Source organism: Loxodonta africana, chromosome 1 (assembly GCF_030014295.1).
Source record: "Loxodonta africana isolate mLoxAfr1 chromosome 1, mLoxAfr1.hap2, whole genome shotgun sequence".
In the NCBI taxonomy this organism is placed as follows: Eukaryota; Metazoa; Chordata; class Mammalia; order Proboscidea; family Elephantidae; genus Loxodonta; species Loxodonta africana.
The window spans coordinates 19110480-19133850 of NC_087342.1; the positions used below are offsets into that span (position 1 = coordinate 19110480).

At 46.4% G+C, this 23371-nt stretch overlaps 1 protein-coding gene across 6 annotated transcripts in view; it reads right to left on the reverse strand.

Moving 5' to 3' along the window:
• Window positions 1-23371, reverse strand: part of BDH1 (3-hydroxybutyrate dehydrogenase 1) — a 64298-nt gene that overhangs the window by 14279 nt on the left and 26648 nt on the right. For all 6 annotated transcript variants that reach the window (XM_003412801.4, XM_064269269.1, XM_064269329.1 and 3 more), the window contains 3 exons: window positions 18574-18646; window positions 17734-17844; window positions 2751-2892 (listed from right to left, as the gene is read on the reverse strand). In XM_003412801.4, the coding sequence (XP_003412849.2) occupies window positions 2751-2892; window positions 17734-17844; window positions 18574-18646 (326 nt within the window). The remainder of the gene's footprint in view (window positions 1-2750; window positions 2893-17733; window positions 17845-18573; window positions 18647-23371) is intronic.

Sequence of the window (23371 nt, forward strand, 5' to 3'; positions counted from 1 at the left end):
TGTGCTCCCCATAGCCCAGAGGAGGGGCTGGAAACAACACTTCTGGAAGTTTCCTGCTTGGATGTGAGTCAGCAATGGACACCGCTTAGGAACTGGCAAGATGGCCTGAAGCGCTGGGAGGTCGCCACCTGGAGTTCAAAGTCAGCATTGACTGAGAAGAGGGAGGAATTTCTGCTTTCCTGGTGTGTGTGTCAGTGTGTGTGTGAAATACACAACCACATATCTGACAAATTTATTTTCTTTTTTAGACCTAAAAATCTTCATTTTCCAAGAAACGCTGTATCGGCTAAGTAAGGTCACGGTGAGTGGTTTATCAGACCTTCCACTGAATGAGTCATTGTGGAAAAAAGTCATTGTGGGAACGTTTGTGCCTCAGGGCTGGTGCTGGGGTTTGAGCCCTGATCCAAGAGTATGGGGGTGAGCGCCTCCCCACTGTGGGGCTTGCGGCCTCCCCCGCCTTGCCCGGTTAGGCTAACTGGCCGGCCCAGTACAGGAGACAGAGGTGATTCCACCCCATGGCAGGGGCTAGGACTACAGCCCTGAGCAGCCCCAATCTCTCCTCAGGCCCACAGCGATGATGGCTTGCCGTAAGCATTTTACATCACCACAAAACCCACAGGCTGTAATGAAGCGGCTTTATGGTGCTGACTGCAGCTGTTCTGCCTAATAGTTTATGAAGGCAATATCCCAGCCGTGTGGAAGGCGGCAGCGGGAGGATTTATCCCGGGGGAGGGGGCGAAGCAGGCTGCGTATTCCAAGCTGCTAATCATCCCAGTGAGACTCATCCTGCCTTTTCCTAATGCGACACGATGCCTGGCTCCCCCTATTAATTATTAAACAGATGTTCGGTGATTCAGGAACTCACAGGCCTCTCCTCAGAGAACAGGGGGCCTGGGAGCGGCCTGCTGTAGGCTTAGGGGTGGCAGTGGGCTGACAAGGTCACACATCAGTGACAGGCTGACAGACCGACAGCCTGACAACAGCCCCTCTGTTTGATGCCAAACAGCACTGAGGCTTCTGAGGAGATGCCCTGCGTTTCTGACTGACTCAGCAGAACACCCGGCACAGCTAGTCAGCGTTCAGGAGAGCTGCCCCCACCCCACTCTGCAGGAAAGCAGAGCACTGAAATGAGGCTCACCTGAAGCACACTGCCCTTTCTGCCTGGGCTGCCAGGAAGCTCAAGGGCAAATTTCACAGATGAGAGAGCGGCCCAGGCTCGCTTCTTCAGGATGCTGCCTGACTCCAGGGAGCACCATTACTGTTGTAGGCTAGGTGAATGGCGCCCCCTGGAGTTGTATAACAGCCCCTGCCACAAAGGTCCTCCATGTGGCTGAAATGGGAGGACACCTGAGTTATGGATGGGTACCTTCTGCAGCATTTGACCCTGTCAGCTAGTGCCCCCCCAAACTTTCTGTTCCTTTAACTTCTAGGGCACTATTCTCCAACCTCTCTGACAGTTCTTCCTTGGTCTCCTCCCCCTCCTGTGCCCCCAAACGCTCAAGTTCCCCAAGTCCCTCTTGCATCTCCCCCACCCCAGTCTTACCTGATCTCCAGCAGGGATCCTCCCCTAGGTGTCCCAGTGTCTCCTCAACGTGCTCCTCCACCAAGGGGCACAGATGTCCACGATAGGAATCTCTTGCCTCTCTCTCTCTCATCCCCACGTTCCTCAATCACCACGTCCAGCCCCCCCTGCCTTCTCAATATTGCTTGAATCTGATCCCTTCTCTTTCCCAACACCCACTGACCTACTTCCGGGTCTCTCATGCCCGCGTCCCCCTTTAACTCTACCCTCACATAGCCACCACAGGCCCTAGCATGAGATTTCACAAGTCTGCCAGGTTATTCCCCTTCCTAACACTGCTCAGGAAACCCTGGTGGCGTAGTGGTTAAGTGCTACGGCTGTTAACTAAAGAGTCGGCAGTTCGAATCCACCAGAAGCTTCTTTGAAACTCTCTTGGGCAGTTCTACTCTATCCTATAGGGTCGCTGTGAGTCAGAATCAACACGATGGCACTGGGTGTTTTTTAACACTGCTCAGGGACTGTGCCTGCAGCCCTCAGCCACGCTCCCTGCCTGGTGCCTGAGGCCCTGGACGCCTGGCTCCTCTGTCCGTTTCCAACCCCATCTGCTGCCTCTACCTCCACCAGACTTGACCCCTGACCAACACTAAACTTCCTCTTATCTCCCAGCACGGCTTGTGCTGTTTGCCACCTCAGGGCTCTGTTCATGCCCTCCCCTTCTACTGGAATGGTCGACTCACTCTCTGCCACAATCTGCCCTCACTGGCCCATTCCTTTACCCCACCCCCAAGAGTGGGCTAAGTCCCTCTTTCCTGGGCTTCTCTTTCTCTGCCTCTCTCAGAGCCCTGGACCGTGATATTGAAATCACCCAGGTCAGTGTCCCCACAGAACTGTGGGGTCTCAGGGACAAGGACTGTATCCCCAGTGCCCAGCCTAGCACCTGGCCCAGAGCAGGCATTCAATGACCATTGGCTGAACTGACCTGAACCAGCCCACATCCCTGCATCACTCCTATGGATTCTGAAATCACCTTCTGGCTTAATTTTACATTGTCCTACTGCATGGGCATTTTGAATTCAATCTACTTCCTCCTATATTATGCAGGAGGAAGACTATAAACAAAAAAGAAAGCAGTCTTTTGGCACGGTTCCAGCAAATGGAGGGCAGTGTTGAGGAAGGGTCCCCTTGGAATGGCCCCACACAACACCTCTGCTGCCCCAAGTACCCCAACCTTTCTCAGGGTTCTTTAAGCTCGAGCGGACGATCTCCACTGCTTCCTCCACCTCCTCGCTTTTGCAGATGTCAAGTTGGATGGTTCTCAATCGGTCACTCTTCAAGCTGTCCAGCTTCTCGACCCCACTGTCCCCTTTGTGCTGGGGAGGAGAAAGGAGCTGCTTCAATTCCCTTCTTTCCCATCCTGAGGCAGACTTGGGGATGGGGACCATGGCTAAGGCAAGGACGCTGGTCCCTAGTCCCTGCCAAAGTCATGGGCATATTGGCAACTAGAGTTGGTGTTCTCCAGAGGCCCCACCAGACCTGCCCTACCCTGGGCACTGATGACATAGCGAGCACCAAGCTAAGTACCACAAACACAACCACAAATAGGATGGAGAATTTACCCACCAGGATCACCATCTGGAAGGATCATTTCTCTAAGCAGGGGTTGCAGACTTAACGCCTACTGTGGCCAGGCATGTGGGTACAAGAAACAGGGAGGGCACAGACCCTGGGAGCTAGGGCACATGCCTCACCAATTGTTGCCCAGGTGGGTATATATGCCCAGGGTTGCTGGATGCTTAGGTTTTTAAGCTAGTAATGGGATTTCTGTGTGAAATCTCCAGAGTTTTTTAAGTGTTGGCAACTTCTTCACTTTAAAAAAGAAAAAACCTGTGTGAGCCAAAACATCTGCAGACCATCTGACCCGCAGGCTGTTCATTTGCCTAGTCTGTTCTGGTAAGAGGCCAGGCTCTAATTCTCCTTCTGTCACTAACAAGGCTCTGTGCACTAAGGGAGGGCCATTAATGTCTCTGCCCAGTTTTTTCAGCTGTAAAATAAGGTCATCACCACCTGTTCTACCTGCTCAAGTCAATGGAATGAGGAAATAGTCAAAAAAAAACAACATCAGCAATTGTTAAACTATAAAGTGCTACACAAATTCAGGTAACCCAAACCATTTTCCATGGAGTCAATTCCAACTCATGGCAACCCCATGCATGTCAGAGGAGAAATGTACCCCATAGAGTTTTCAATGGCTGTGATCTTCCAGAAGTAGATTGCCAGACCTTTCTTCCAAGGTGCCTCTGGGTGGATGTGAACTGCCAACCTTTAGGTTAGGAGCTGAGTGCTTAACTGTGTGTGCCACCCAAGAACTCAGGTATTAGACATCAGAAAAGTGTCACTCATTCGGCAAGCATTTCTTGGGCCTCCATCTTGGGCCATGCACTGTGCTAGGACCTGGAGACACAAAGACACTCAGTCCCTGTTCTCAGAGTCCTGTTCTAAGGAAGGAGACCAATGAGAAAGCCAACCACACAGTGACCATTTGCTGTATGAAACTTGTGAGGCAGGTGGGTGGGAGCACAGAAGGTGGAGAAGGGCAAGGAAGGCTTTCTGGAGGCGGTGACAGCTGAGGACACGGGTACAGAGGCAGACTATCCAACAGGCAAGGTAAGCACGGTGCGTACCTTGCTTACCAGATCATCTGCAGTGAGCAATTTCACATCAAAGATGTGAAATTGTTCACTACAGATTAGTAAGTAAGGATAAGTAAGCCTGGACTTACCTTGCTTCCTGGCTCATCCATCCCTGTCAGGGATTATAAATTTGAAAAGAGGCTTTGATTCTGTAGGAAGGTGCTGTGGGGTTGGGAGAGAGACAGATGCCAGCCATCCCTAGAAGCAGAATCTTTGATGTGGTGAAAAAATGTGCTTACCTTGCCTGTTAGATAATCCGCCCCTGCTTGGGTAGGACTGGTGGGTTAACAAGGGCCAGTGGGGCTGGGGCACTGCAGGAAGTGCTAAGAGGAGGCAGCAGTAAGTCATTAGTTGCAGCCAGAGCAGAGGCAGAGGGAAGCAGTGGGACATGAGGCTGGAGAGGTGGGCGGTAACGAGCTGCTGGAGGACTGGAATAAAAACAAAAAAACAAATCCCATTGTTGTCAAGTCTATTCTGACTCAGCGACCCTATAGGATGGAGCAGAACTGTCCCATAGGGTTTCCAAGGAGTGCCTGGTGGATTTGAACTGCCGACCTTTTGGTTAGCAGCTGAACTCTTAACCACTGTGCCACCAGGGTTTCCGGAATAAAAACAGATGTCATTTATCGAGTGCTCACTCTGCTGCTCACTGTGCTAAGCACTTTCCATGAATCCTCACATCATGAGGCAGGTTGTATTACCATAGCTCATCTATTCTATGACAATTTTTTTCAATAGGGATGGGTTACAATCAATGTGGAAATTAAACATTGTCAGTCATAATTCAATTGGCAGTGTTTTTTCTTAGTGGTGCACGGAACAGTGAATCATCCTTCAAGGGGGCTGGAGTAGCGGCAGAGGATGAAGTGATAGAAATGCCTACTCTCCAGCCCAGGGCTTGCCTGGGGCATACACAGTAGGTACTGAAGCAAACATCCAAGCAAAGAGCAAGAGTAGGAAGCACAGAGGATGGTCAGCACAGGTCAAGGGTAGAAAGTTATCTGCAAGTTAGGCTAAGCCTAGTAAATGGCTTGAACCAGGAGTACCCTAGCCCCAGCCTGGAGGACCCAGCAGCACCCAGTTTCAGAGGCACATAGGAGAGAATGGTAAAGGGACCATATCGCATGGGGCCAAAAGGGCTGATGATAATCGCTCTGGAAGGAAGACTCGGGGAGAACATGGCTGTGAGAGAGTCAGTTTGCTCTAAATGGCTCTAGAGAACAGAACTCGGGCCAAGAGCACAAGTTCAGCTCAAGATGCAGAGACTGTTACGGTCTGGAGATAGTGTGGACTGCCCAGGAGGTGTTCAGATGGTGACTGGGTGACTAACAGCGGTGGTAGTGGTAGTGATGAAGGTGGTGACGGTGGTGATGATGAAGGTGGTGGAGGTGGTGTCGGTGGTAGTGATGGTGGTGAAGGTGGTGGTGGTGGTGCTGGTAAAAGCGGTGGTGGTGGAGGTAGTGGTGGAGGTGCTGGTGGTGGCGGAGGTGGTGGTGATGGTGGTAAAGGTAGTGGTGGTGGAGGTGATGGTGAAGGTAGTGGTGGTTGGGGTGGTGGTGGAGGTGGTGGTGATGGTGGTAAAGGTAGTGGTGGTGGAGGTGATGGTGAAGGTAGGATTGGTTGCGGTGGTGGTGAAGGCGGTGGTGCTGGTGGTGATGGTGGAGGTGGTGGTGGTGGTAAAGGTAGTGGTGGTGGAGGTGATGGTGAAGGTAGGAGTGGTGGTGATGGTGGTAAAGGTAGTGGTGGAGGTGGTGGTGATGGTGGTGCTGGTGGTGGTGGTGGTGGAGATGGTGGTAAAGGTAGTGGTGGTGGAGGTGATGGTGAAGGTAGTGGTGGTTGGGGTGGTGGTGAAGGCGGTGGTGATGGCGGTGGTGTTTGGGGATGGAGGGAATGTGGTGCAGAAATAGACCAGGCATCAGACGAGAGGGTAGTCTTACCTCCCTCTAACATTCCAACCCAAAGCTGTCATCACACAGCTTGGTTTTCCACCCAAAGAGAGCCTCCCCAAAGGCCCTTTGGAAGAAATAATGTGGTGTGACCACTGAGCCTCTACCCAGGCCTGGCACCAGGAATGTCAGTTACACTCAGATCTCGTCACCTCTGCACATAGCAGCCAGGCTCGAAGGTCGGTGAGTCTAAGGCATGGCTCTAAGTTTCCCTGGATGGGCCGACCTTCCCAGGAACCCAGGAGGGATTGATCTACAGGGGAGCAGATAGAACCGACGTATATGCTGGCATTTTCAGAAGCCCACAGACGGCTCCATTAAAGCAAAGATGGCTAGATGCCATCCTCACTCCCGAGCTAGTCAGGGTGCAGGTGCCCACAGATACTTCCCCTTTCCACAGACAGTACCTGGGCGCCAGGGAAGCACCTATCTTGTTCTAAGTCTTCCATGTGGTGGGTCCTCAAATGTCCCTCAGAGCAGGCCCCAAAGGGTTTGCATCTCACAGGGGTTGCACATGTCTACCTCCAGTGTTATAGATTCTAGTTTAGATGTGCCAGGGGTATCTGAGAGTCCGTTTCCCTTCCCAGGACTTTGTTCACTCTAACTATCCTTCAGCTCCTCAAGGACACCCAGGCAGACCTCACCTTGTACCCCTGGCCAGCATCCCACCAATGTCCCTGCAGCCCCAGGAGAAGCCCCTCGCTTCAGGTCAGGGTGCCCACATGAAGTCTTAATTTCCCAGCATGTCAGCTAAGAGGAAAACCAAAAAACAAACCAGATGGTCTCGAGTCGATTCCAACTCACGGTGACTCCATGTGTGTCAGCGTAGAGCTGCTCCATAAGGTTTTTCACAGCCCCACTCACGGTGACTCCATGTGTGTCAGCGTAGAGCTGCTCCATAAAGTTTTTCACGGCTGTGATCTTTTAGAGGCAGATCTCCAGGCCTTTCTTCCGAGGTGCCTCTTGGTGTATTCGAACCGCCAACCTTTCAGTTAGTAGCCCAGTGCTTAACCATTTGCACCACCCAGGGACCCCTCCCCACCTTGTTTCTTTCAGAGGAAACCAGAGGTTGATCTCTCCGATCAGGTTCTTGCTCAACATTTCGGCCCCCTAATCTCCCTAACTTCCATGAAGGTCACCTCAGGAATCCTCATCTACCTCATCTCAGTGGAGTCTCCATATCCTGCTCCCCATGGTCAAGTCAACAGTGACAGAAGCTGTCAGTTTGCCTCCAGGTGTTCAAAGGAAACCTTTCCCACTATCCCAGCCTGCTGGCTGAAGACTCCGCTGGCCCACCCCCTTCCGAGTCTGCCTGTCCTCAGGCCAAGGCCACACTGCCGGGCCACACCACCCTCACTGGCTCCAGGCTTTACGGCCTCCCCTCTGCAGGTTTCCAGAGTCTCTGAAGACTCTGTCTTGCTGCTCAGGGACAAGCTTTCAGTCCTGGTGTACTGGTACTTCTTTAACTGGTTTATTCATACACCAGCTTCCTTCTCTTACTGCCCCTTTAAATCTTCTCTGGATGAAATTTCAGATGAAAGTCTCTGTTTTGGCATTAAAAGTCTGTTCAGTTTAATAATCAAATAACTCCAGCCCAGCCTGGTTTGAAGATCGAAACTCCCAAACTTATATCCAATTTAAATCTCCCTGACCCATGCCTGACTAAGCTGGGAGGTGGTGGTGGCCCCATAGAGTTTCCAAGGTGCGTCTGGTGGATTCAAACTGCCGACCTTTTGGTTAACAGCCACAGTACTTAACCACTACGCCACCAAGGTTTCCGGAGGTTATCTTTTTAGCGCCTCTTTCTGTCCTATTCAGTAACCTTAATTTCTGACCCTTCCAGGACTGGATCCAAAAACCAAGAAGCCAAACCACTTGCTGTTGCATTGACCCCAACTCATGGCGGCCCCATGTGTGTCAAAGCAGAATTGCGCTTCACAGGGTTTTCGACGGCTGATCTTTTGGAAGTATATTGCCAGGCCTTTCCTCCAAGGTACCTCTGGGTGGATTCGAGCCACCAACCTTTTGGTTAGTAGCCAAGTGCTTAACCATTTGCGCCACCTAGGGACTCATAGGGTTGGATCCAGGGGTGGCAAATTAGGGGGCAAGCTCATGGTCTTCCGAGGCTGGTGCACTGCCATCTGCTATTGGTGCCCTTGAATGGCAGAGGCACAAGTGCTGGCTCTTCCTTCTTGGGCGCTTTTGTGGGTTTGGCAGAGATCCCTGCACTGGAGACCTCTGGCTGCCATTCCCATGGCGGGGACAGTGCCCCTCATCCAGCTGCGCATCTTCTCCCTCCAGCCGGGGCCACATGGACCCTCCGAGCAGTCTCCTGGACAGGTGCCCTTAAGGTGAATCCAGGCAGCTCTCTCCAGCATCCACATCAGGTCCAGGCAGCTGCATTCCGCCCAGGCAGGGGGACAGCCCCTTCCCCATGCAGCTGTCTTTGTTCTGCTTCCAGGCGAGCTGCTCATGTCTCACTCTCAGGCCTTTAGACTTCCTTTGGTAAACATTAACATGTCATTCTGTGGTCCCCAGACTCCAGGGCACAAATGGTAAGTTCTCCGAGTGGTTTTCTTGAAGCCCACCTCATTTGAGTCGAGATCAGAGGAAAAATAGCGCAGCATACTAATACCTCTATTCAAAGAAATCTGTATTCTCAACCTCTTCCACCTCAATTTCTTATACTATTGAGGCAGGCTAATCCTGGCAGAAAGGCTATACAGTCCCTCCACATATATTGTCTGGCACCTCAAGGCAGGATGCACGGACACTTGGCGCATATCCTACTTGACCACCTTATCACACGTATCAGAGACGCTGCAATGAGCGGAGTAAGCCTGGGTACTGTGATACTTAGAGGATGAGCAAGAAGAGGAGCTAGCAAAGACATGGAGAAAACTGAGAAAGTATGGCATCCAAGAAGTCAAGAAAACAAAGTGTTACAGGAAAGAGTAGTTTATTTGGCCAAAGGCTGCTGATGGGTTGAGTACGATATGTGGTCTAAGAAGCAGCCAATGGGTTCTGCAGAGCAGAGGTGTTGGTGTCCTTGGGAAAGCTGCGTCAGGCAGTCGGGGCCCTTTGTGGTCTGGTCCTGCTTTCCTTTCCCAGCTCATCTCCTCTTCCTCCACAAGGGCTCTGGGGTCCAGCTTCCCTCAAACGACTGGCAGTGTCTGGATATGCTACTTCCATCGGCTTTATGTGCTGTTCCCTTTGCTCAGGGAACTTCTGTTGGTCCTTCCAGATGGTGCTGAGACACCACTTTCCATCAAACCTTCCCTGTGCTCCTGGGGGGAGGCCCTTTGCCCTTCTGGGAAGCAAGATCTGCCCCATGCCTATCCTCTGTTCTCATACTACTCCCCTCTTACTCAGGTCACAATGGCCACCTGGTGTTTCTTAAACACCCCAGGCACACTCCCTCCTCCAGGCTTTGCGCTTGACTGTTCCCTTTTCCCCAGATATCTGCAAGACTTGCTCCCTCACCTCCTTTGGGTGGGGGAGCTCCAATGGCACCTTCTCAGCGAGGTCTTCCTCCTTTAACATTGAACACCCCCTCCACCACACTACCCCATCTTCCTTCTCTGCTTTATTTTTTTCCATATCATCCCATGGAGAAGTAATTTACTTATTTATCTTATTCTTTGTCCATCTCCCCCACTAGGATGCAGGTTCCATAAGGCCAAGGATTTTTCACTGAATTTTTATATGCTGCATTTCCAACAGAGAACACTGTTGACCCATAGTAGGTCTCAATAAATATTTGTTTAAATATTTGGTCTGCTTCCTGCCTGTAGAATCCAAGAGGTCTGCAGTGTTCTCTCCTTTTGTTCTTTCTCTGTCCCCTTCAGTCTAAGCCGATGGGTTTTCTATTGTGGTAGCTGGTTAGATCCATCAGTCACGGGGTCAATCTCTTTAACAAAATATTGTGTAGTCACATCCTTGGTGAACATTCTAGGACAAGTATCCTTAGTTAGTACAACACCATTTTTCAAATCTTTACGTTCTATTTTCATTTTGCACAGTTCATTTGTAAGTCCATCTCTTTCCTCTCGCATTGTACTAGTAGCAAGGAAAAACCATGTGGCCCCTTTAAGATCTTGCTTAGAAATCTCCTCAGCCAGATATCCAAGTTCATCACTTATAAGTTCTACCTTCCACCAAGCACTGAACAAAATTCAGACAAGTTCTTTGCCACTGCATAAAAAGCATTGCCCTTCCTCCATCGTCCAATCACGTTCTTCATTTTCTCTTAAAGTCTTATCAGAAGCACATTTAACATCCACATTTCTAGCAACATTCTATTCCCGATGCCGTACATATTCTCTAAGATGATAGGGTCTTTCTCTGTAGCTCTGCTCACTTCCTTCTGAACCCTCACCAGAATTGCCTTTGATGTTCATAATTCTACCAAGTCTCTAGACTTTCACTGTTAGGCAACTTAAAACTCTTCCAGCCTCTACCCATTACCCAATTCCAAAACCGCTTCCACATTTTAGGTGTCTGTTACGGTAGCACCCCACTCTCGGTACCAAATTCTGTCATAGTTATCTAGTGCTGCTATAACAGAAATACCACAAGTGAGTGGCTTTAACAAACAGAAATTTATTTTCTCACAGTTTAGAAGGCTAGAAGTCCGAATTCAGGACACCAGCTCTAGGGCAAGGCTTTTTCTCTCTGTCAGCTCTGGGGGAAGGTCCTTGTCTTTTCAGCTTCTGTTTCCTCATTCCCTGGAGATCTCCATGAGGCTTGACATCAATCTTCCCCCATGTCTGCTTGCTAGCTTGCTTGTTTAATCTTTTGTATCTCAAAAGAGACTAACTCAGGATAAACTTACACTAATCCTGCCTCAGTAACATAACAAAGACAATCCATCCCCAAATGGGATTATAGCCACAGGCACAGGGGCTAGGATTTACAGTACATATACTGGGGGGACACAATTCAATCTACAACAGTTGCTATGAGTTGGAACCAATTTGACAGCACTTAACGACAACAACAATGATTGATGATGTTGAGTATCTTTTCATGTGCTTATTGGCCATTTGTATAGTTCTTTTTAGAGAATGTATTACTTTTGTAATTTAAAAGAAATTAAGATTAAAAGGACAAACAAACCCTTCTCTGATCTGGAAAGATGTTCAGAGCATGGAAATGTAAATTATTTTATTTGTACTTATTTATATTATTGAAATTTTTACATTGAACAAGGTATCATTTTTACAGAGAATTAAGTCTAGTACAAAAAATTCCTTCCCTGAGTTCCTGCTGTGTTCAAAGTAAAGAAAAAATTATCACTCATTAAAGCAGAGACAGCAAGTTGTTCCAAATGTCCATTCTCCCTTTCCTCTATAGTAATAGAACCCCTGGCTTTTTAGGCAAGGTACATATAGTCTCAGAATACACACTACATTTCCCAGCTTCCCTTGCAGTCAGATCAGAACATGTGATTAAGTTTCAGCCAATGGAATGAGAGCACAGGTGATTTATGTACAGCTTCTGGGTCATGCCTTAAAGAGCAAGGCTGTGCACTCATAAGAAAAATGCAAATCAAAACTACATAGAGATACTGTCTCTCACCCGCCCGATTGGCAAAAATCAAAAGGGTAAAAATTGGTGAAATATTATGGTAACAGGTACTCATACATTACCACAGGAATATAAAATTACACAGCACTTATACTGGGAAATTCAGAAATATTTTTTTAAATGATGATATATACTTTTTTAATTTACCCTTTGACTCAGCAATATCACTCCTAGGAATCTGCCCTGAAGATAAACTCCAATTATAATTGTAAAATATTGAAAGCAATCTAAATGCTCACACATAGCAGAAGGGTAGTGTAAACTGTGGTACATCCACACAGTGGAGTACGATGAAGCAGTTAAAAAAAGTGAGGAAGATCTCTGTGAATAGAGTGATTTCTAAGATATATTGTTAAGTGGGGAAAAAAAAGTACAAAATGTTTGTATGCACAATCAAACACTTCAAGGGACAGTGTAGCAGGGGCGGGGTCTAGGGACCATGGTTTCAGGGGACATCTGGGTCAATTGGCATAACAAAGTTTATTAAGAAAATGTTCTGCATCCCACTTTGGCAAGTGGCCATCTAAGATGTATCAATTACTCCCAAACCACCTGGAGCAAAGAAGAATGAAGAACACCAAAGACACAAAGAAAATATCAGCCCAAGAGACAAAAAGGACCACGTAAACCTGAGACTCCAATAGCCTGAGACCAGAAGAACTAGATGGTGCCTGGCTACCACCAATGACCACCCTGACAAGGAACACAACAGAGAGTCCCTGACGGAACAGGAGAAAAGTGGGGTGTAGGATTCAAATTCTAGTAAAAAGACCAGACTGAATGGTCTGAGACTGCAGGAACCCCAGGAGACATGGCCCTCAGACTCTCTGTTAACCCAGAACTAAAACTATTCCCGAAGCCAACTCTTCAGACAAAGATTAGACTGGACTATAAAATGATACTTATGAAGGGTGTACTTCTCAGTTCATGTAGATACATGAGACTAAATGGGCAACTCCTGTCCAGAGGCAAGATGAAAAGGCAAAAAGGGACAGGAGCTGGTTGAATGGACACAGGAAATCCTGGGTGGAAGGTAGGAGTGTGCTGTCACGCTATAGGGGAACAACTAGGGTCATATAACAACGTGTGTATAAATTTTTGTATGGGAAACTAACTTTCATTTAAAGCACAATAAAAAACTGTGTACAAACATTTGTGTAAGAAAAAGGGGGAAATAAAAGAAGTGGAAAAGATAGAGAGTGGGGAGTAACACCTCTTTGAGTCTACCTTTTTGCATAGTTTTGACTTTAAACCAAAACCGGTTCCCACTGAGTGGATTCCAACACATAGTGACCCTATACGACAGAGGTGAACTGCCCCATAGGGTTTCCAAGGCTGTAAATCTTTACGGAAGCAGACTACCATATCCGTCTCCTGCAGAATGGCTGGTAAGTTCGAACCACAGACCTCTGGGTTAGCAGCTGAGTGCTTAAGCACTGAGCCCCCAGGAGTCCTTTAGTTTTGACTTTAGAGCCTTGTTAATGTTTTACACATCCAAAAATTAAATTAAATCAACGGGAATGGGGCTGAGGAAAGGAAAAAGATACAAACAGAAATAAATGAATCAAATCATACTTCAAATAAACAACAGTACAAAGGGAGGGAAAAAAAAAAAACTAATCCAAGTAGCATTTAAACATTGTACTTTGACTGTATACCTTCAATCAATAGACAAAAAAATCTTCAGAGAAACCTTGAGCTACACTGTGGCGGCCATATACTTGCTTCTTCCAGATGCACCTCTCAGACCTGAGAACCATGAGAAGCTGTTGCTGGTCACACAGTTTTCAGACTGCATCCAGTTGCCAGACCGTTGGACCTACCCCGGGAAGCTCTCAGCCAATGGCTGAGCATGGCAGTAATACCGGGCCATTCCTGCCCCACACAGGTCTCCTCTAACAAGCAGCCTTTGCTAAGGGACTCCCCATAGTCTCAGCTGAGTGTCTCAGATCTACTCTGCAGCTCAGCCTACCTAATCTTCCTTTCTTTCAGTTTCTTTTCACTGACCTGCACTACAGTCTAAAGGCTTTTCCTACTCCTTCTCCCTTTTTCCAGCATTGTATTTCCTTCCTCAGTCTCTTGCTCATCTAATCCAATTTTGGTATCTGCTTCTCAGAGGACAGGAACCAACACACCTATTCAGTAGTCTTGCTGTTTGTAACAGTGTGAAGGTGGCAATTCTGAAACTATTGTTGTATATTGTAGAACTAACCAAATGAATAAATACATTGGTGTAGTTGGGAATTGTGGCGGCACAACAGTTAAGCTCAGCTGCTAACTGAAAGGTTGGTGGTTTGAACCCACCCACTGGCTCCCCAGGAGAAAGACCTGGCCACCTGCTTTTCTTAAGTTTACAGCCTACAAAACCCTATGGGGCAGTTCTACTGTCTCACATGGGGTTGCTGTGAGTCGGAATTGACTCAATGGCACACAACAACAACAAAGTTGGGAATCATGGTTCTCACAGCAGAAGGAAGAAACAAATACGGAATGTGGAGGTAAGGAAGAACGCTGCTGTTTTGAATTGGGATAAAACTCATGATTTATAAATACTGTGTGTGTGTGTGTGTGTGTGTAGTGTGTACGATGTTGTTGTTAGGTGCTGTCAGGTTGGTTCCTACTCATAGTGACCCTATGTACAACAGAAAAAAACACTGCCCAGTCCTGCACCATACTCACAATTGATGCTAAGCTTGAGTTCACTGTTGCAGCCACTGGGTCCATCCGTCTCACTGAGGGTCCTCCTCTTATTCACTGACCCTCTGTTTTACCAAGCAGGATGTTCTTCTCCAGGGACTGCTCCCTCCTGATAACATGTCCAAAATATGTGAGGCAAAGTCTCGTCATTCTCGCTTCCAAGGAGCATCCTGGCTGTACTTTTTCCAGGATAGACTTGTTTGTTCTTCTGGCAGTCCATGGTATATATTCAATATTCTTCACCAACATCACAATTCAAAGGCATCAATTCTTCGGTCTTTCTTTTCATTGTCCAGCTTTCACAAACGTATGAAGGGACTGAAAATATCATAGCTTGGGTCAGGTGTACCTTAGTCTGTAAAGTAACATCTTTGCTTTTTGATACTTTAAAGAGGTCTTTTACAGCGGGTCTGCCCAATACAATGTGTTGTATGATTCTTGACCGCTGCTTCCACGGGCATTGATTGTGGATTCTAGTAAAACGAAATCCTCCACAACTTTTAACATTTCCTCCGTTTATCACGGAGTTGCTTATTGGTCCAGTTGTATTTTTGTTTCATTTATACTGAGGTGTAACCCATGCTGAACACTGTAGTCTTTGGTCTTCATCAGCAAATGCTTCAAGTCCTCTTCGCTTTCAGCAAGCAACGTTGTGTCATCTGCACATCTCAGGTTGTTAATGAGTTTTCCTGCAATCCTTATGCCACCATGTTCCTTATCACATATACACAGCAAAAAAACTCAAATAAAAAAAAAAATCCATCATCATTGAGTCAATTCTGACTTTTGGTGACTCCATGTGTTACTAGTACAGGGTCTTCTTAGCTGTAATCTTTATGGGAGCAGACTGCCAGGACTTTCTCCTACAGCACCACTCAGGTGGGTTCAAATCATCAACACTTAGGTTAGCAGCTGATGGCAAACTGCTCACACCATCCAAAACCAAACCAAAACTCACCGCCATTGAGTTGATTCCAACGCATAGCAACCATATAGGACAGAGTAGAACTACCTCATAGAGTTTCCAAGGAGTGTCTGGTGGGTTTGAACTGCCGACCTTTTGGTTAGCAGCCGTAGCTCTTAACCACTATGCCACCAGGGTTTTCTGCACCATCCAGGGACCTGTACATATACACCAAACCAAAACAAACAAACACCCTGCCACGGAGTCAATTCTGACTCATAATGACCCTACAGGACAGAGTAAAACTGCCTCATAGGGTTTCCCAGGCTGTAAGTCTTTATGAGAGCAGACTACCACATCTCGTCCTGTGTAGCAGCTCGAGGGTTCAGATCAGAGACCTTTTGGTTAGCAGCTGATTGCTCTAACCACTGTGCCACCAGGGCTTGCTGTATACATACACACACATGATATTCTTTTAGGAAATGTATATGGGGGGGGGTATATAGACACAGTGAAACCTGTGAGAGCCAGAACTCGATGGGACTGCCTTGTTTTTCCAGGTCTTCTAAGTTTTCTGCCTTTGACAGGGTGTAGTCTTACCACTTTCCTATTGCTTGTTTAGTGGAAAATATTTGAGATTTCCTTCTCTGACAGGTTTCTGCCTTACATAGGTTCTGGCTTTCACAGCTTTTACTGTATAAATAGATAGACTGTGTACACATGTGTACGTGTATGCGATTATATATACATCTTCTAGCTCTGTTTACTAAGAGGCCTACAAGCAACAATGTCTCATTAGCAATGAGCACATTTAATACCCAGATCTTGGTTTCTAAATCCCATTAAAAGAAACCAGGTGAAAATCTATGGCTACAGAAAAGATACGAATGCAAATGTTCATAGCAGCATGATTCATAATAATAAAAAAAGACTGGAAACAATCTCAATATCCATCAACTGGTGAATGGATTTTTAAAATGTGGTATATTCATACAATGGAACACTATTGAGCCGTAAAAAGGAGTTAAACACATGCTGTTGTTGTTGTTAGGTGCTGTCGAGTCAGTTCCGACTCATAGCGACCCTATGCACAACAGAACGAAACACTGCCCAGTCCTGCGCCATCCTTACAGTCGTTGTTATGCTTGAGCTCATTGTTGCAGCCACTGTGTCAATCCACCTTGTTGAGGGTCTTCCTCTTTTCTGCTGACCCTGTACTCCGCCAAGCGTGACGTCCTTCTCCAGGGACTGATCCCTCCTGACAACATGTCCAAAGTATGTGAGACGCAGTCTCGCCATCCTTGCCTCCAAGGAGCATTCTGGCCGCACTTCCTCCAAGACAGATTTGTTTGTTCTTTTGGCAGTCCATGGTATATTCAATACATGGTATATTCAATACAATACATGCTATGAACCTCAAAAACATTATGCTAGGTGAAAGATGTGTGGTGCAAAAGACTCCACATTATAAGATTGCATTGATATGAAAGGTCTAGAAAAGGCAAATCTAATGAGACAGAAAATCAGTGGTTGCCTAGGCTGGAGGTGGGTGTGGGATTGACTGCAAATGGTGATGAGGAAACTTTTGGCAGTGACATAAATGTTCTAACAGTGGGTTGTGGTGATTGCTGCGCAACTCTCTAAATTGAGAAACCAAAAAAAAAACCAAAACCCATTGCTGTTGAGCCGATTCTGACTCATAGCAGCCCTATAGGAACACAGTAGAACTGCCCCATAGGGTTTCTAAGAAGTAGCTGGTAGATTCGAACTGCTGACCTTTTTGTTGGCTGCCAAATGCTTAACCATTGCACCACTGGGTCTCTAAATTGAGCCAAGCATCCCCTAATTACTTCTGCAGCCACATGTCCCAACGCTTCCCTTTATGCACCCTAGCTCACTTGATGTGCCCAGATGGGGCCTCATGTTTCCAAGCCTTTCCTCAGGATATTCCTTCTGTCTGAGTGGTCTTTCTCTCAGCCTCCACCTATTACAACATTACTCATTCTCCATGGCCCAGAACAAATGCCAGAATCAAGTCCTTCCTTCTCGGCCCTCTCACTGCACGTTCTCTGCACACGTCCGAGAGCCCTCTTCATTCTGCTTCTTCCAGCTGTGTCTGTGTACAACTGTCCCCTCACCATGGGACGGTGAGCTCCTTGGGGGCAGGGATCTGACCTTACTCTTCCACAGCACCTAGCCAAGTGCCTACCACATCACTAGTATTTGGTCTATGAATACGTGAATGAATGAGTGGGCAAAGCTATGAAGAACAAGTGAGACTGAAGTCAACAGAAAAAGTATAGACTGCTGTTAGGAAATCAACTAAACTGTAAAACAGTGACTGCAGGTAAGGGACAATGATAAAGGCGCTGACCCATCTCTTACCTTCAGCAAGCAACCAGCAAACACGAGGAAGCCTTGCGAATGCAGATGATTGGCCAAGGTGAACCCAAATCCAGAGTCACAGCCTGTGATCAGGACAGCCTTGCTGCCAACCTGTTTTAGAAGGCCAGACACCACATTAGCAACCCAGGGTCCCCAGGGCAAAGTGACCTGTCCTCCCCACCTTCTGGGCAGTTACAGTTGGTGCTTCCTGAATGGCCCAGGCCTGGCCCTTGCTGCTCAGCTCTCCTGTCTGAAGTACCATGGTGGAATAAAGAAAGCTTGGACTCAGAATCAGGGCATTGGGCTCTACCCAGACCCTGCTACCAACTAACAGTGTCACCTGGGGAAACTGCTTCCCCTTTCTGGATCTCCTTTTCCTCAGCTACAATCACCATTATCGCCATCACCACCACCCCCTCCCCCACTACCACCATCATCATCAAAGCTAATGTTTATTGAGTATTTACCATTGCAAGGCCCTATGCATATATAATTCTTATTTAATCCTCACAACAACCCCATAATCACGATTATTATACCATGTTACAGGAGAGGAAACAGGTTATTTTTTAAATGCCCAATGTAGTTAGTGGTAAAACTGAAATTGAAACCAGGACTGAGAGATTCCGGAGTCCAAACTCTTAACCCCTAACTTCATTAAGAAAGCCTCTGCAAATTCAATGTCTTAACCCCCAATACTGCTGGGTGTCAAATGAGAATGTGGCCCCAAGGATCCTGAACAGTGTAAAGCCATGCTCTGAGGGTGGCTCAGGGCCTCGGGCCCTGGGGGAAGAGCTCAGACTACCCGAATGGTTTCCAGGGAGCTGGGTTGCCACTCACCGGGTTCACCTGATTGGAATAAGTTCGACGGCTGACCGGAGCAAAGGAGGTAGAGGAAGACAGTAGCGTGTGTCTGCAGGAGAAAATGCAGCCATGAGCACAGGCTGTGGTCATCCCCTAGACCTTGTTCCTGGGGCAAAGCAACTCAGAGGGCCCTCAGCTGCCACCCAGCCAAAAGCAGCACTGATTGTCTCCTCATCCCAAACTCCTGGGGACACCCTGATAGTACTGCTGATAAAGCGGCCCTCTCCCTACCAGGGCTGCTATAAAAAAAAAAAAAAAATGAAACCCATTGCCATCAAGTCAATTCCAACTCCTAGCAACCCTATAGGACAGAGCAGAGCTGCCCCATAGGGTTTCCAAAGAGCAGCTAGCAGATTTGAACTGCCGACCTTTCAGTTTGCAGCCATAGCTCTCAGCCACTGCACCACCAGGGCTGCTAGGCTGGTAGGAAGGGGCCAGCAGTGGCAGTAGCCATCTGTGCCACTGTGCAGGAAAAGTCTGCCAGAGAATAAAGCCCATCCAGAAGCTACTTCTTTTGGGAGACCCTGTCAAATCTTGACTGCCCTTATCCCACCCCAATAAAGTTCCATCTTCTGCTTTCCAAGATGACAGCGATGGACTTCCGACTACTTCAAGCATGGACTATCCTTCCAAACGTATAGCTTTATTAAGAAAACTTCTGCAAATTCAATGTCTTAACCCCCACATATGGGGGCGCCGTGAGTCGGAATCAACTCAACTGCAACTAACAAGTTTGAGGCTTAATGCTGTTTCCTCATAGTTTTTTTTTTTTTTAATAATTTTTATGTTGCTTTAAGTGAAAGATTACAAATCAAGTCAGTCTCTCACATAAAAACTTATATACACCTTACTACACACTCCCAATTACTCTCCCCCTAATGAGACAGCCTGCTCTCTCCCTCCACTCTCTCTTTTCCTGTCCTTTTCACCAGCTTCTAACCCCCTCCACCCTTTCATCTCCCCTCCAGGCAGGAGATGCCAACATAGTCTCAAGTGTCCACCTGATCCAGGGAGCTCACTCCTCACCAGCATCCCTCTCCAACCCATTGTCCAGTCCAATCCATGTCTGAAGAGTTGGCTTTGGGAATGGTTCCTGTCCTGGGCCAACAGAAGGTCTGGGGGCCATGATCACCAGGGTCCCTCTAGTCTCAGTCAGACCATTAAGTCTGGTCTTATGAGAATTTGGGGTCTGCATCCCACTGCTCTCCTGCTCCCTCAGGGGTTCTCTGTTGTGCTCCCTGTCAGGGCAGTCATCGGTTGTAGCCGGGCACCATCTAGTTCTTCTGGTCTCAGGGTGATGTAGTCGCTGGTTCATGTGGCTCTTTTTGTCTCTTGGGCTCGTAATCACCTTGTGTCCTTGGTGTTCTTCATTCTCCTTTGATCCAGGTGGGTTAAGACCAATTGATGCATCTTAGATGGCTGCTCGCTAGCGTTTAAGACTCCAGACGCCACTCTTCAAAGTGGGATGCAGAGTGTTTTCTTAATAGATTTTTTTATGCCAATTGACTTAGATGTCCCCTGAAACCATGGTTCCCACACCCCTGCCCCTGCTACGCTGGCCTTCGAAGCATTCAGTTTATTCAGGAAACTTCTTTGCTTTTGGTTTAGTTCAGTTGTGCTGACCTCCCCTGTATTGTGTGCTGTCTTTCCCTTCACCTAAAGTAGTTCTTATCTACTATCTAATTAGTGAGTACGCCTCTCCCACCCTCCCTCCCTCCCTCCCTCCCCACTCTCGTAACCACGAAAGAATGTTTTCTTCTCAGTTTAAACTATTTCTCAAGTTCTTATAATAGTGCTCTTATACAATATTTGTCCTTTTGCAACTGACTAATTTCACTCAGCGTAATGCCTTCCAGGTTCCTCCATGTTATGAAATGTTTCACAGATTCCTCACTGTTCTTTATTGATGTGTAGTATTCCATTGTGTGAATATACCATAATTTATTTATCCATTCATGCATAGATGGCCCCCTTGGTTGCTTCCATGTTTTTGCTATTGTAAACAGTGCTGCAATAAACATGGGTGTGCATGTATCCATTCGTGTAAAAACTCTTATTTCTCTAGGATATATTCCAAGGAGTGGGATTGCTGGATCGTATGGTAGTTCTATTTCTAACTTTTTAAGGAAGCGCCAAATCAATTTCCAAAGTGGTTGCACCATTTTACATTCCCACCAGCAGTGTAGAAGTGTTCCAATCTCTCCACAGCCTCTCCAACATTTATTATTTTGTGGTTTTTTTGGATTAATGTCAGCCTTGTTGGAGCGAGATGAAATCTCATTGTAGTTTTGATCTGCATTTCTCTAATGGCTAATGATCGTGAACATTTCCTCATATATCTGCTAGCTACCTGAATGTCTTCTTTAGTGAAGTGTCTATTCATATCTTTTGCCTATTTTTTAATTGGGTTATTTGTGTTTTTGCAGTTGAGTTTTTGCAGTATCATATAGATTTTAGAGATCAGGCGCTGATCAGAGATGTCATAGCTAAAAACTTTTTTCCAGTCTGTAGGTAGTCTTTTTACTCTTTTGGTGAAGTCTTTGGATGAGCATAGGTGTTTGATTTTTAGGAGCTCCCAGTTATCTAGTTTTTCTTCTACATTCTTTATAATGTTTTCCATACTGTTTATGCCATGTATTAGGGCTCCTAACGTTGTCCCTATTTTTTCTTCCATGATCTTTATCGTTTTAGATTTTATATTTAGGTCTTTGATCCACTTTGAGCTCCTTTTTGTGCATGGAGTGAGGTATGGGTCTTGTTTCATTTTTTTTGCAGATGGATATCCAGTTATGCCAGCACCATTTGTTAAAAAGGCTGTCTTTTCCCCATTTAACTGTTTTGGGGCCTTTGTCAAATATCAACCGCTCATATGTGGATGGATTTGTTTGGATTCTCAATTCTGTTCCATTGGTCCATGTATCTGTTGTTGTACCAGTACCAGGCTTTTTTGACTACTGTGGCGATGGTGTTCTTTTTAATTATTTTTATTTTGACATATTATAGATTCACATGCAATTTTAAGAAATGATATAGAAAAATGCCCTGTTATATTTTACTCTGTTTCCCCCCAGTGGTAACATCTTGTAAAACTGTAGTACTCTATCACAACCAGGATATTGACATTGATACAGTCGAGATACAAAACATTTCCATCACCACAAGGATCCCTCATGTTGCCATTTTATAGCCACACCTACTTCCCTACCACTCCTTAACTTGTGGTTACCACTAACCTGTTCTCTATTTCTATAATTCTGTCATTTTGAGAATGTTATATAAATGGAACCACTCAGTATGTGTGGGATTGGCTTTTTTCACTCAACACAGTTCTCTGGAGATTCATCCAGGTTGTTGCATGTATCAATAGTTCCTTTCCATTGCTCAGTAGCATTCCACAGTATGGGTGCATCAGAGTTTAACCATTCACTTGCTGAAGGACATCTGAGTTGTTTACAGTCTGGGGCTATTATGAATAAAGCTACTATGGACATTCACGTAGAGGTTTTTGTGTGAACATAAGTTTTCATTTCTTTGGAATAAATGCACAGACGTGTAATTGCTGAATCATATGACAGTTGCATGTTTAGATTTTTAAGAAATTGCCAAACTGTTTTCCAAAATGGCTGTAACAATTTTACATTCCCATCAGCAATGCCTGCAGATGTTCACTTGTTCCAGCACCACTCTTTGAAAATATCTCTCCTTCACTGACTTTCTTTTGCACCTCTGTCAAACATCAGTTGTGCATCAGTCATGCACCACGTAACATCCGTGTAGGCAAAGTCCGACCGCATATACGTCCATGGCCTCATAAGGCTATGATAAAAAACCACAAAAACTAATTCCGACGCATAGCGACCCTACAGGACAGGGTAGAACTTTCCCATAGGGCTTCCAAGGAGTGGAGCAGCTGGAGGATTCAAACCACTGACCTTTCGATTAGCAGTCAAACGCTTTAACCACTGGGCCACCAGGGCTCCACAGAGTTCAGAAATCCAGATCAGAGAAGAGGACTTAGCTGATTTAGGCATGTCACACTCAACAATCACGACAATCCTCAAAAACAAAGAAAAAATTCTACAAGCTATTAAAGGATCGGCTCCATGGAAAGCTACAAGGCTAATGAAAAGGCAAGAGGATGGGTGTTGGACTGGGGACCAAACGCAAAAGCGAATCCCTCTCAGCACGCTGACGATCACGGCTAAGGCAGGAAACTTGTTCGAGATGCATTAAGAAAAAGCAGACCAGGTGACATCAAGCTTAATGCTAGCTCTGGATGGTTCAAGGGCTTCAAATGTTTTTTACTGGATAATGTGAAAGTGAGTGGTGAGTCTTCAAGTGCCGATGAGAAGGCAGCAGAAGAATCTGTTGAAGCCTAGAGGGAGGTTATTTGCCCCAGCAAATTTTTAATACGGATGAATCCTCCTTATTCTGGAAGCGAATGCCTGAAAGGGCTTTCACCCATAATACAGTGTTAGCACAATGTCCAAATCATTTAACATCCTATTTCACAGAACATATCGCAGACATTAAGCAACACATACTGAATTTGTGGGTCTATTTCTGGGTTCCCTATTCTATTCCACTGATGTATATATATGTCTAACCCTCTGCAAATACCACAGAGTCTTGGTTACTGTAGCTGCAAGTCTTGCAACTGAGTAGACTGATTCCTCTCATTTTATTAGTTTTCAAAATTGTTTTAGCTTTTCTATTTCTTTTGCCTTTACAAATAAATTTTAAAATAATTTTATCTGTATCTATAAAAAAAAAA